The 13,323-nt window shown below is 36.3% G+C and overlaps 1 protein-coding gene across 3 annotated transcripts in view; it reads left to right on the top strand.

The window, feature by feature from the left end:
- The window catches only part of LOC121429791 (multidrug resistance-associated protein 5-like), a 60,877-nt gene that overhangs the window by 33,782 nt on the left and 13,772 nt on the right, over positions 1–13,323 (top strand). For 2 of the 3 annotated variants that reach the window (XM_041627024.1, XM_041627025.1), the window contains exons 10-17: positions 495–602; positions 1,056–1,358; positions 1,772–2,041; positions 2,848–3,051; positions 3,292–3,664; positions 5,061–5,105; positions 5,780–5,899; positions 12,271–12,470. In XM_041627024.1, the coding sequence (XP_041482958.1) occupies positions 495–602; positions 1,056–1,358; positions 1,772–2,041; positions 2,848–3,051; positions 3,292–3,664; positions 5,061–5,105; positions 5,780–5,899; positions 12,271–12,470 (1,623 nt within the window). The remainder of the gene's footprint in view (positions 1–494; positions 603–1,055; positions 1,359–1,771; positions 2,042–2,847; positions 3,052–3,291; positions 3,665–5,060; positions 5,106–5,779; positions 5,900–12,270; positions 12,471–13,323) is intronic. The other variant, XM_041627026.1, reaches the window with a different exon arrangement.

A 13,323-nucleotide genomic window follows, 5' to 3' on the forward strand; every position in this document is an offset into this window, starting at 1 on the left:
AGTAATAATGATTCAAATGCCTCTGCTTTAGGTCCCAGTTCTAGCCACTATGCTCACCCTTTTCCTATAATGATATCATTTTGACCACCAATTGATCATCTTTTATTGATCAAATTAGCAACGTTTATTTTTCCTTTGAAAATTCACCAATCAGATGCAAAAAGAGATTGATAACAATTTCTTTTAAAAATTTGCTAATTGGCTTGAAAAAAACGATTTTGACATCGCGTCATGTTGCCAATCAATAAAAAATCAATTTCGTGCAAAAATCTTAATGGCTTCTGCCACTGTAAGTTTGAAGGTTTTCTGTCCATCCCATTTTCGTTCTTGCAGTAACTAAAGAAATGTTTGAGTTATGTGACAGATCAACTTCAGACTTCAAGATATAGGAGTAACGATCCAATAATTTTTGATGTTATTTGTTGTCGCCCCTGTTATTTACAATTTTATAAAATTCTTATCATTGTATGAAAAAAAATATTGTTTCTCAACAGGCTTTCTCCTACATTTCCTGTTTGACTGCCATGCGTTTGATCCTTGTGATGACCCCTATGGGGGTCAAGGCTGTCTCAGAGTCTGTAGTGGCCTTTCCACGCATCAAGGTAATGTTCAGACTTTGATAGTTGTAACTCGGAGATGATCATCTTCCACTAGAAACCCCCAGGAAAGTTATACTTTTGTGAGAAAATAAAATCATCTTATTGACTGGAATATATCTTTCATAGTCTGGCTGTTTTCTCCTTTAAACTGAATGTTGTACAAGAATTTAAAAGTCTTTTATTTTCATAAACCTGTAGTTTTATGAATAGTATTAAGTGAATAAATCTTGATAAAGCTTCCCATGTTAAAACAACTACAAATGTGCCGTCCATTGTGAAAAGTCCCAGAAATTGTACATAAATTATGATAGGTCCTCATAATTATGGATGTATCTGTGTTTGCCAGCTGGGTAGTAAGGGGCTGTATTTAGTCAGTTTTATTGGTCAATGTCTAAGTGTACTGGAACATCTGGTAACGCGATCTACATGTACCATCATTCTCTTGAACATTTCCAGGAATTGCTTCTGATGGAGGACGTCAAGCCGTTCACTGACAAACCATCGTCTTCCAACCTCGCCCTCGAGATCGTCAAGGCAACGTTTGCATGGGACAAGGAGCAGGCCGTGATTGCCGCAGATGGCAAGGGGCTGGCAAGCAAGGATACGAAGAATGGAGATGTCAAGATGAAGAAGGATGCGGGAGCGGAGCAAGAAGAAGGGGAAGAGTCTGCGATTCCCTTGGTCGAAGGAGGAGAAACCAAGGATGAGGAGAATGAGATTGTGAAGACGCTGTTTGATGTTGATTTGAAGATTGAAAAGGTTTGTGGAAGTAGGGATGGACATCCAGTGTCGTCATCAACTTTGTTATCATCAACGTCATTACTGTAACTCCAAACTGATGGTGGGGATGGTAATGATGGTGGTAGTGATGATGATGATGTTGGTAGTGGTGGTGGTTGAGGTGATGATGATGATGTTGAGGAGGATTGTTATTGTAATGATAGTGATACTGGTGATATTGATGATGATCACGATAGTTATAATGAAAATGACGAATTTCTTTATGGTTATGGTAATGATGAATATAATGAATATGATAATAATGATGATTATTATAATTTGGATTATTATTTTCATGCTGATTGTGATGTTAATTTTTGTAAGGTAATTTGTAAGGCAGAAAAAAAATTAACAGAGCTGTATGTTGACCCACATCACCTTTATCCATGTAGGATTCTCTGGTAGGAATTTGTGGAAGTGTTGGCAGCGGAAAATCATCGCTCATCAACGCCATCCTGAGTCACATGATCATGGTCGATGGATCGGTAGCGGTCGATGGCACATTCGCCTATGTCCCTCAGCAGGCATGCATCCTGAATACGACATTGCGAGAGAACATTTTGTTTGGGTTGGAGTTTGACGAGGATCGCTATGTGGATGTCGTGGAAGCGTGCGGACTCGCCCCTGACCTGGAGATACTAGCAAATGGTGACCTTACGGAGGTAAGCAGGGTTATCTTATGTCGCCTCTTGGTTTTAGGATGAATATGGCCACACAATCTTATATGGTTTATGAGGTTCCTGCTAACTTGGTCTTCATGCAGTTGGTGTACTTTTTAGATAGTGTATGAATTGGTTATGAACCAAATTTACATTCGACAAAGTATGACATGATAAGTAGGTGACATGGAAGTTAGACCAATTAGGTATTTGACTCATAGATGAATAATTAGACTAAAGGACAGACCAAGCACAGTGTAGACTAAACGGCAATTGGACTGAATTGATAGTAAACCAAATGTGGCATTAGACTGCATGAGAAGTAGACCTAGTGGGTATAAACCTAGTTTCCACTGTCCAACCAGACCCTCCCTTGTATTCTAGAACTTTATAGAAAAGTATTATTGTGGTATTTTTGTTATTTAGAGTGAGTTGGCTCAGTTGGTTAAGCATCTGCTTTTCAAACCTTTGGCTGATGAGTGAAGCATGTGTTGTTTTCTAATGTGCCCCTCCACTGTTTCATAGACGCAGGCTATGATACAATCGAAAATGCTGTCCCTTGGATTGGATGTTGAATAGATGCCTCATGCAGTGGAGAGTCTTCAAATTTGCATCTTAAGAACAAGCTACACTATTTGTATAAGTGTAGGGCGGATACTGGTCTAGTAGTCCACTTGCACATTCCCAATCAGCTATATCGGAAGGATAGACACACGTGCCTTGGTGATTCAATGCACATTACCCCTCTCTGGCACAGGTAATGCAAAAACAAATAATAATAATAATGATCAATGCTATCACTATCTCAGATTGGTGAGAGGGGTATCAACCTGAGTGGCGGCCAGAAGCAGCGGATCAGCATGGCGAGGGCGGTATACTCCCAGCGAGATATTTATTTATTAGACGACCCTCTCAGTGCTGTAGACGCCCATGTTGGACAACATATCTTCGACAATGTCATCAAGAAACTACTCAAAGGCAAGGCAGTGCTGTTTGTGACCCATCAACTTCAGGTATGTGATGAACATCAAACATAAATGGAATTCTTAGCAAAGAAGTTCTTATTCTCTTTTGATGTCAAATGTCTGTACCTGTGGCATGTGCCTGTAACCCAAGTTACGTCAGGAAAGTTACAAATCGATGCAAAGGTCCAAGGTTCAAGCCCTGGTCACTTCTTTTGGATGGTGATGTTAAAGTTTGGTCCCAAAACATTACAGTTAATAGCGTAGTATCCCTCCATTTTTCAATCTCAGTTTCTCAGTCAGTGCAACCGTGTGCTCTTCATGAAGTCCGGTCGCATCTCAGCCGATGGCGCACACAACACCTTGATGAAGAGCGACCCGGAGTACAACGCTCTCCTTCAGAACTTCATGCAGGAGCAGGAGATGAAGCGGGCGTCGGTCCACTCCTCCAAAGACGGAGGACGCGGTCGGGCGCTCTCCTCCATCTCCCTGACCTCCCTAGACTCCAGGCAACGGTCAGAGAGCTTCCGTACCCTGACACAGAGCTTCAGGGCGCGGTCCAACCAGATGCTGCGCCATGCGTCGACCCGTTCCACCCACTCCATCCCGGAGCAGACGCCTCTGCCGATCCAGGAAGCGGAGACAAACAAGATAAAGCAAGCTGGTAAGTTTCAAAGGTTTCTTTTTCTTCCTAATGCATTCAAAAAAAATATTTTTTCATGCCTCCTCCCACTGTAGGAGATTGCTGAATACATTTTTTTTGGGGGGGTCATGTCTCTATCTATCTTGTTTGTAATCTAGCGATAACCACTTGTTCACTGCTACCATCCTGCCTGTGGAGAATCTACAGGTAGGGCTATGGTATGCCAATGCTGTATTGAGCACACACTTTGAAAAATCATTAAAATATCACTTTTGTGACCAAAATTATCAATTTCCATACAGTTGCAATTCAATTTTCTTTAGTAACATAGAATAATTTTTATTAGTAACATAGAATAATTTTTGTATTGACCAGAGCGCTCAAAAATTTGAAATTTTGGCATATTTTTCTGTATTGGTGGAAAGTGATATGGCAAGAAAATTTTCATTTTTCAATCTCTATTTTTAATTCAGAAAAATAATTAAAAAAATTAAATTTACATAAGAGCCAAGTTATATATGATGAACAGCTGTAATGGAAAATGAGTGTGAGAAAATCAAGCATTTGTCCCATAGAAAAAGAGAAAATAAGCCAAACATTGCCACCCTTATTTTGCCACACATGGAGATGTAACTGAGAACAAGGTTATATCATAACCTTGTTCATTGAATGAGTGGCGATAACCAAAGAATTGTTTGATTGATCAATTTCAAGACTTGGTTCAATTAAGATGTATGAAGCTTTGATGATTCGATCATATGGTCAAAAGTGAATACTATTTCACTTGAAAGCCCTTTAACAAACATTTTTCATACATGTTGGTCACGTTCACTAGGTTTACAAATACACAGTTGTCATTTGAATTACTTGAATATAACTGCTTGCTTCATTGTATTTGTGTTTAGAAGAGCACTTAATTAAACTTTAAAAAAAAATGAAAATTTTAACCTAGAATTTAAAAAAAAGAAGTAAATATGCTGTGAATGCAGAGTTTATGTTTTGTATTGAAAACCTGAAGGTATTCAATATTCAAATGATTTAATTTGATGTAATATTTTTTTTTAAATTGACTGATATTTATGCAATATATGTTTTCCTAATATATTCAATCTTGATACAATATTGGAAAATTAAAACAAAAATGTCTTTTGGGGAAGCTATGACAATTAGTATTGTCATCAAGTTTGGATGATAACAAGACCTTTTTCTTCAATTCATTGCTTTTCTTCCATTCCTTTTTATTCATCTTTCTGTAAAAAGCATTTGCCTCCAGCTTTCGTGCAGCATTCCTTTCAAGAAATGACATGATTACGATCTGCAAATGCATGATTATCTCTTATACCATTCATGTTTTGCTTTACGCTCTTTTCCTCTCACTTTTATGATTTGCTTTATATACTCATTTCATTTTTACAAGCAGATGACCAAACGGATGGTTCGGAATACCCACCAGTGTTTGAATGTGAGTTGCTCATGCTTGTATATCATCAGATATATAGATAATATTAGATAGAACCATTATTTATTAGAGTACAGTCAAAGAATTATGTCATCAGGTATTCAAAAAATCATTTTCAATATACGAGCCTATATTTAAGCCTTTGTTAACGTTCAGTCAAAGAATTTTTCAAACTGAGTGTTTCACATTTCATAGATCATATCATGCCGGTTTTTCTCCAAAATTTTAGAAATCAGCTGCCATAATGTAAAAATTCTTTTTGCAACATGTTTATTCATCGTTTCCATTGAATGTGAAATTCACATTCTTCACCAGCTGAACATCATTATTATTATTATATATTATTGGCAAAAACAAATTTGAGCGAGAAGTATTTAATATCATTAATATGTTATGTTTGCAAATAAAAATTGTATTATCATACTCATGTGTAGAAAGAAATGTAATTTCAGTCAAAATTGTAGAATCAACATGAGGAAATCATTCTCATCATAAAGACATGTAGAAACCTTGATCCTGGAAAACTGAGTACATTACGTAGCTTTTATTCCCCATTATGCATTTCATTTTCTCTGTTTCTATGCTTTTTTCTCAATTTTTGAGTTGCCAATTTGACGATGTCTCTTCACGTTCTTTCAATGCATGCCATTACCATTAAAATAAATGACATCAAATAGCGAGGGAAGACATAAGAAAAGAAAATTCAGATGGAGAAAACGAAGAATCGGAAGAAGAATACAAAGAAGATGGCGAAGATGAGTGTGATGATGATGAAGATGAGAGTGTCGTGTATGATGGTCAGTATAGTATCACATTTGTTTCATCATCATTTTGCAGTTGTCTTTTTATATCGTCTGCTGCTTTGCTTTCCATATCATGCAAACACATAGTATAGCCATCCAGGTCTCACAGGCCTAATTCATTCCCCATAGACTCATGTGTTAAATTGGCACTTTAAAAAATTCATTAAAAATAAGGATGAAATTCGGGGGTCGAATGTTTACTACCAGTGGATAGGATTTATATCTGGCAATCCATATCTGACCAGAAAAGGGTCCCTCGACCGGCTCATTTTAAAAATAAATTGGCGTGTTTGAAGACACCGTCGGGGGGAGCAGATTCATCAACTCAAACAGCAAAATAGCCCTAATCCTTCCGCCAGTCAAAATATAGTCCAAAATTGGTGATATTTCTTCCCAATTAGGGAAAAGGAAGTTCAGTAATTACCAAAAATAAAATCAGTGTTAGATGGACAATCATATACATACACTTTGTCAATCAGCCATATCAAAATAAAAAAAATAGCAATGGGTTGGCTCGAATGAATATCTATGGCCTACCACTAGTAATTAGGCCCGTGAGACCTGTAGGTCTCACAGGCCTAATTCATTCCCCATAGACTCATGTGTTAAATTGGCACTTTAAAAAATTCATTAAAAATAAGGATGAAATTCGGGGGTCGAATGTTTACTACCAGTGGATAGGATTTATATCTGGCAATCCATATCTGACCAGAAAAGGGTCCCTCGACCGGCTCATTTTAAAAATAAATTGGCGTGTTTGAAGACACCGTCGGGGGGAGCAGATTCATCAACTCAAACAGCAAAATAGCCCTAATCCTTCCGCCAGTCAAAATATAGTCCAAAATTGGTGATATTTCTTCCCAATTAGGGAAAAGGAAGTTCAGTAATTACCAAAAATAGAATCAGTGTTAGATGGACAATCATATACATACACTTTGTCAATCAGCCATATCAAAATAAAAAAATAGCAATGGGTTGGCTCGAATGAATATCTATGGCCTACCACTAGTAATTAGGCCCGTGAGACCTCCATATTCAAAATGCACAGTGTAGTATGAAGTATATATGTATATTCTCGCTTTACCTATTTCTTTGTTTGCTCTTTGTGTGACTTTTCATTTATTCCAAATTATCCATCCCAATATTTGTTTGAAATCCATTTATTTACACGTGTTCTTCTTTCTTTACATTTCTTCATGTTTTTATCCACTTTACATTCACTAATTTACAACCTTATCCTTCATTTCATTATTCAAAGTTGTCATAAAAACTTGTCCTTTCCTGTATTCATTTTACTGTGAGCAAAATGGTATTATTAACTGATAATTAAAGGTGCGTGATTTCTGGATTCAAGAGAGCAACGTTGATGATGGCTAACAGCATTTTTATAGCACTATTATTCTGAAAAAAATATATTCAAAGGTGCTGGCTCCCCAATACATGTATGTCACACATTATTCACAAAGTTGCTAGAAGAGATGCGTCTTTAGTTCAGATTTGAAGGTCTCAATGTTTGTTACAATCACAAAGTTGGATTAGAAGAGAAATCCAACGATGAGGATCAACTGATGAAAGATCTCTTTAACTGTAATTTTCAGATGGGTACTGGAAAAGGCACAAGCCCCCCAATACGTCACACATTATTCAAAAAGTGGTTGGAAAAGAAGAGATGGGTCTTTAGTTCAGATATGAAGGTCTCATTGTTGTTGAGACCACAATTATGAAGTAGGATTGGTACAGAAATCCAATGATGAGGATCAACTGATGAAACAGCTCTTTAACTAATTTTGTCAGATGGGTAGTGGTAAAGGCGCTGGCTCCCCAATATGTCACACATTATTCAAAAAGTTGCTGGAAAGATGGGTCTCATAGTTCAGATTTGTGTTTGTTTGACGTCAGCAGATGTTTGGGCCAAAGCCGATTTAGCCAAAAGCAGTGCAGCGTACGTGTACTTTTCATGTGTGCACAGCTGTTTCTGTTTCTGTTTGTGGTAACTCCCGTAGGAACTCGGCAGGACATCATTTTTTGCTGGTAAACGCCAAGCTGGTATATAACCAATTACCTTGGAAACATTTTACGTCTAGGTTAATCAGTCATTGTGGCTGACGTAATAGACGACAGATATCACTCTTGGGCCTTTTTATCAAAGTGGAGACAATGGCAGAGTTGGGATTCGAACTCACAACCTTGCGATTATGAGTCCAATGCTCTAACCACTGGACCACACGACCCCACAGCTGCGTGACTAGCTGATGATTGACTACTGCATGAAAATTACATTGATGATCTTTTTAATGAAGATGGTGGCGTGTACGTCACCAACCAACAGCGCCCTCTTTTATCCAGGGATTGTGCACCTTTAAACAGGGAAATTGCTCATGAAGCCTGTTTGATAAAACTTGTTATGATACTAACTCTGCAATAACAATTTAAACCTACTGCAATAAATCTTGCTGAACTGGGGCTTGTTTCATATAATGATGAATTTACAATAACAGTTAAAAGCTACTGAAATCCTTCATTCTGATTGGCTGATAGTACATTTGTTATAGAAATTGTGCAGTTGTTATTACAACAAATCTTCATGAAATAGGACCCTGATGTAATCCATGCTGATAGTAAATATGTTATAAAATTTGTGGATTTGTTTTACAATATCATAACAAGACTTTATGAAACAATACCCTTTTCTCATTGGATGTTGCAGTGTAAAATATAGATTCAGATTATCAAAATTTCAAAATCTTAACATTTCAAAAACCTTAAGTTTTTGAAATGTCATCATAACCTGGGAAATATATGGACCTAGGTCATTAAACTTGGACATAAGGTTAATCAAGTATCACCAAACATTCTGCATGAGTTTCACGTCACATGACTAAGGTCAAAGGTCATTTGGGGTCAATGAACTTTGGCCGATTTGGGGATATCTATTGAATTACAATCAAAACTTTAAAAGTTTTTGGATTTGATTCATGAAACTTGGACATAATAGTAATCAAGTATCACTGAACATCCTGTGCAAGTTTCAGGTCACATGATCAAGGTCAAAGGTCATTTAGGGTCAATAGACTTTGGCCGAATTGGGGGTATTTGTTGAATTACCATCATAACTTTGAAAGTATGTTGGTCTAGTTCATAAAACTTGGACATAAGAGTAATCAAGTATCACTGAACATCCTGTGGGCATTTTAGGTCACATGACCAAGGTCAAAGGTCAATGAACTTTGGCCATAATGGGGGTATCTGTTGAATTACCATCATAACTTTGCAAGTTTATTGATCTGACTTTTGAAACTTGGACATAAGAGTAATCAAGTATCACTGAATATCCTGTGCAAGTTTCAGGTCACATGATCAAGGTCAAAGGTCATATGAGGTCAATGAATTTTGGCCACATTGGGGGTATTTGTTGAATTACCATCCTATCTCTGTAAATGTATTGGTCTAGTTCATAAAACATGGAAATAAGAGTAACCAAGTATCACTGAACATCTTGTGCGAGTTATAGTAGTTTTCAAAGTCAGCACTGCTGCTATGTTGAATTGCGTGATGCAGGTGAGACGGCCAGAGGCATTCTACTTGTTATTCCTTAGATAGCCCTATTCGGTGAAATAGAATGTATTAACCTATATTTGCACAGAGTAAAATCTAATATTTTATGTACATGTACATGTAGTTTGTTGTATTTTGTGAAATAGAAAGCATTGAAAAGTATGTGCAAGCTTATTATATTTATTGGGTAAAAAATGCAAACACAGACACTTGCTGTTGAAAATTGGAGAATAAATAGGACTTTTGACTGCTTTAGCCCCATTTTGATTTCTTGACCTTTTGTTTTGTGATGTTACGGTCACAGGCCATTGCTTTCCAAAATTTGTTGATTTCCAGCAATCATAATAATGATTATAAAATACAAAAAACAAATAGGCATGAGTGCGATAATAAAAAGTTTCGCATGAGATGAAAGAAAGATTCTCTATTCAATGAGGCATAGCCAAGTTGAATAGAGTGATTCCTTCATTCATCAAACGTGAAATGAAGTCCCTTTGCATATATAAGAATATACCCTATTTGTATTTTACAATTCTGCCCCCATTTGTTTGCGCACAACAAGCTATTAAAGTAGGCATTGTACAATAATAAATGGTAATAGTGGTTAAGCTTTTTGAGCATGCTATCAAGTGATGTTATGGCACCATCAATTAACATTCATTATCTTCTTTTGTTTGTGTGTTAGTGGTCATGTATTTTCTTCAGGTAAAACAATCTTCGTGCCTGCTTCTGTCAATGTTTACCTTTTATTTTTCATGTGTAATTTAATTTAGAAGGGCTATTTTTACATTTTATGGGCTTAATTGCCCTTGGCCCTTTGTGAATTTTTTTAAATATAAGGGAATCTTTACTGGATGCAAAATGGAAAAGTTTGTTTTTTCAGCAAGTGAAATTTGACAATCAAGTTATATATATTTAATCTTCCCTGTATATGTGTGTGTGTCTGGGTGTGGCACTAAACCATTGATATTTCTTGCATATAGGCAATGCACTGTTCTCTCCCTCATTCATTTTGGTGTTGTAAGGTGGTGGTTGCATGCTCAAAGAGAGTGTTGTTACATGTATTTGTTGTGTAATAATTTTTTTTACAAGTTTTGTTGTATATTTTGAAATATTGTCAATTACAGTAGTCAGATTTCTTTGCAAGGTAAGTGATTTCAGTTGAGCGTTACATGAAACGACTTGTCGGAAATGACATCTGACAAGTCCTGTTTTATCTGACAGTTACCGTAGTAACAGTACTCGTCAGCCTAGAAATGTTAATGAAAAAACTTCCTTCTGTCCCATTCCTCAATTTCCCCTGAGATATTCTACAGTTCAGGGGTGCTTTAATTTCTGTCCTGATTTTAAATTTGTTCTAATATTCTTTTGCCTCAATGTATCAGCTTTCTATGATATTCAGAGCTCCATGAGTATTAATACATGTACAATGTACCTACCATTTCTACTGAAAATTGCTAACTGGTCCAAACACCACATAGTCAATATGATTAGGCAAACTGTTCATGAACCAAATTTGACTTGACAAAGTGCAAAGATGTTAGTAAGAGGAAATTAAATCATCGGGGCATTATATTAAAGGGATGCTCCAGGCTGGAAATATTTATCGCTAAGAGTAAAATTCACAGATCAAAATGCTGAAAATTTCATCAAAATTAGATAATAAATAAAGAAGATATTGAATTTCAAAGATTTACATTATTCTTGTGAAACAGTTCTAGGCATGTCTTCATGAATATTTATTAGGTGGGCTGATGATATCACATCCCCATTTTCCCTTTTCTTATGTCATTACATGAAATCATAATTGTTTTTTTTTTAATGTGTAAATGATGTGTCTCCATGATTATGAATTAAGTTGCCGCAAGAAATAATTAATGCACTTAATCAGTTGTCAATCCAATTGTTTAAGTTCTTGGTAGGAAAATTTTGAATAAACCTAATTTCATATAATAAAATCCAAAGTAACAACTGGGGATATAACATCATCAGCCCACCTAATGAATATTCATGAAGACATGCCTAGGACGGTTTCACCGGAATAATGCAAATCTTTGAAATTCAATAACTTTGATACTTGTTACCCGATTTTGATCAAATTTTCAGCATTTTGCTCCGTGAATTTTACTCTATTTATTGAAATATGAATATCTTCAGCCCGGAGTATACCTTTAAATCAGCCAAAACTGTGGGTATTAGATCAAGTATCTATCACTCCATATAGAAAGCAGACCTAGTGGGTTTAGCCATGATGGTGTCAGACCGCCGGAGAATTAAGACCATCTGTAAACCACAGTTACCGCACTTAATGTTCTTCCGTGACATTTGCTCCGTTGACAATCGCCCCGCTATAATTTCCACACACTAATTGAATGACTAATTTCAGCCCTGGATATTAATAACACTGTGACCTACATGTACCCTTAACCTAAATTACACAGAACAAAGATAAACATCCAATACAGTGCATAGGGATGCATTTGGCAGTGATATGGGCCATATAAGCAAGTTGGTATTATTCTTATTACATTTATTATAACCCATCAAAAAGAAGTTCTGAGTATAAGTGAATTATAAATCATACTAAATGAAATATTGCATAAATAGAAAGGAAGAATACATTTGATGAAATGAACTGGCAAAAGAAAAGAAAATCATGTTCAGCAGGTCAAATTCAATTCGATAAAAGATCAAGTACATGTACTGAAAATAACTGATTAATGTTTGTGGCTGTAAGGTGTTACATGTACATTATACTAGTCATACAAGAAGAAGAGTCATATTTGTTATGTGTTTCTCTCTCACTATAGGAAAGCTGAACCAACCCGAAGCGATAGAGACAAAAGTCAAACCCTCCAAGACCTACCTAGCCTACATGAAGTCTGCCGGTGGCGTCGTGGTCTCGCTGCTCGTCATACTGATCTTCCTCATCTCCCAGGCTCTGGCGACGTTCAGCAGCTTCTGGCTGAGTCATTGGCTGGAACAGGGAAACGGGACCAAAATAGATGTGGTTAGTGTCACTTTTTTTTCTCTTGAGGGTATGGATTTACTTGGTGGGAAGTAGGACAATATTCTTATGGCAAAATGAGAGGATACATTCCCATATTTAATTGGGGTGTTTAAAGGGGAAGTTCACCCTGAAGAAAACTTTATTGTAAAAATAGCAGAAAAAATAGTAAAAATATTGATGAAGGTTTGAGGAAAATCCGTTAAAGAGTAAGAAAGTTATTAGAGTTCAAAGTTTTGGATTTGTGACGTCATAAACGAGCAGCTGCCCCATGTGTTATGTAATATAAAATGCATGAATTTCAAATTTTGTATCGTTCCTGATGACTTAATTTTGTTTTATATTCATGATCAGTTGTGAAATGATTTGTCTATTGATATAAAAAAGGTACAGTGAAAACCATTTTCAATTTTCTGAGAAAATGACATTTCATTGATATTTTACCATTCGCTATGTAGGAATGCTGCTCGCATATGACGTCACAAATCAAATAATTGAAATTCTAATAACTTATTAATTATTGATGATTTTTTCTCAAACCTTCGGCAATATGTTTTAATATTTTTTCTGCTATTTTTACAATAAACTTTTTGTCAGGGTGAACTTCCCCTTTAACAAAGATAAAAGGCTGACAAAGAGTTGCACTCGAATTCCCAATTGAGTGCGGTACATGTATATCATAAAGTGTAATGAGACTTGTTAGATAATTTATTTATTTCATTTCCAGGCAAGAAAACATGACAGCAATGGAAACATTACAAAAGAAATGTAAAATTGAGCACCAGCCAATGCCTGGGGATCACCTAAAAGAATTGAAAATTCTGTTGAGAGGTTCTCCACATTGGCTGGTGTCTAC

Source organism: Lytechinus variegatus, chromosome 16 (assembly GCF_018143015.1).
Source record: "Lytechinus variegatus isolate NC3 chromosome 16, Lvar_3.0, whole genome shotgun sequence".
Taxonomy (NCBI): domain Eukaryota; kingdom Metazoa; phylum Echinodermata; class Echinoidea; order Temnopleuroida; family Toxopneustidae; genus Lytechinus; species Lytechinus variegatus.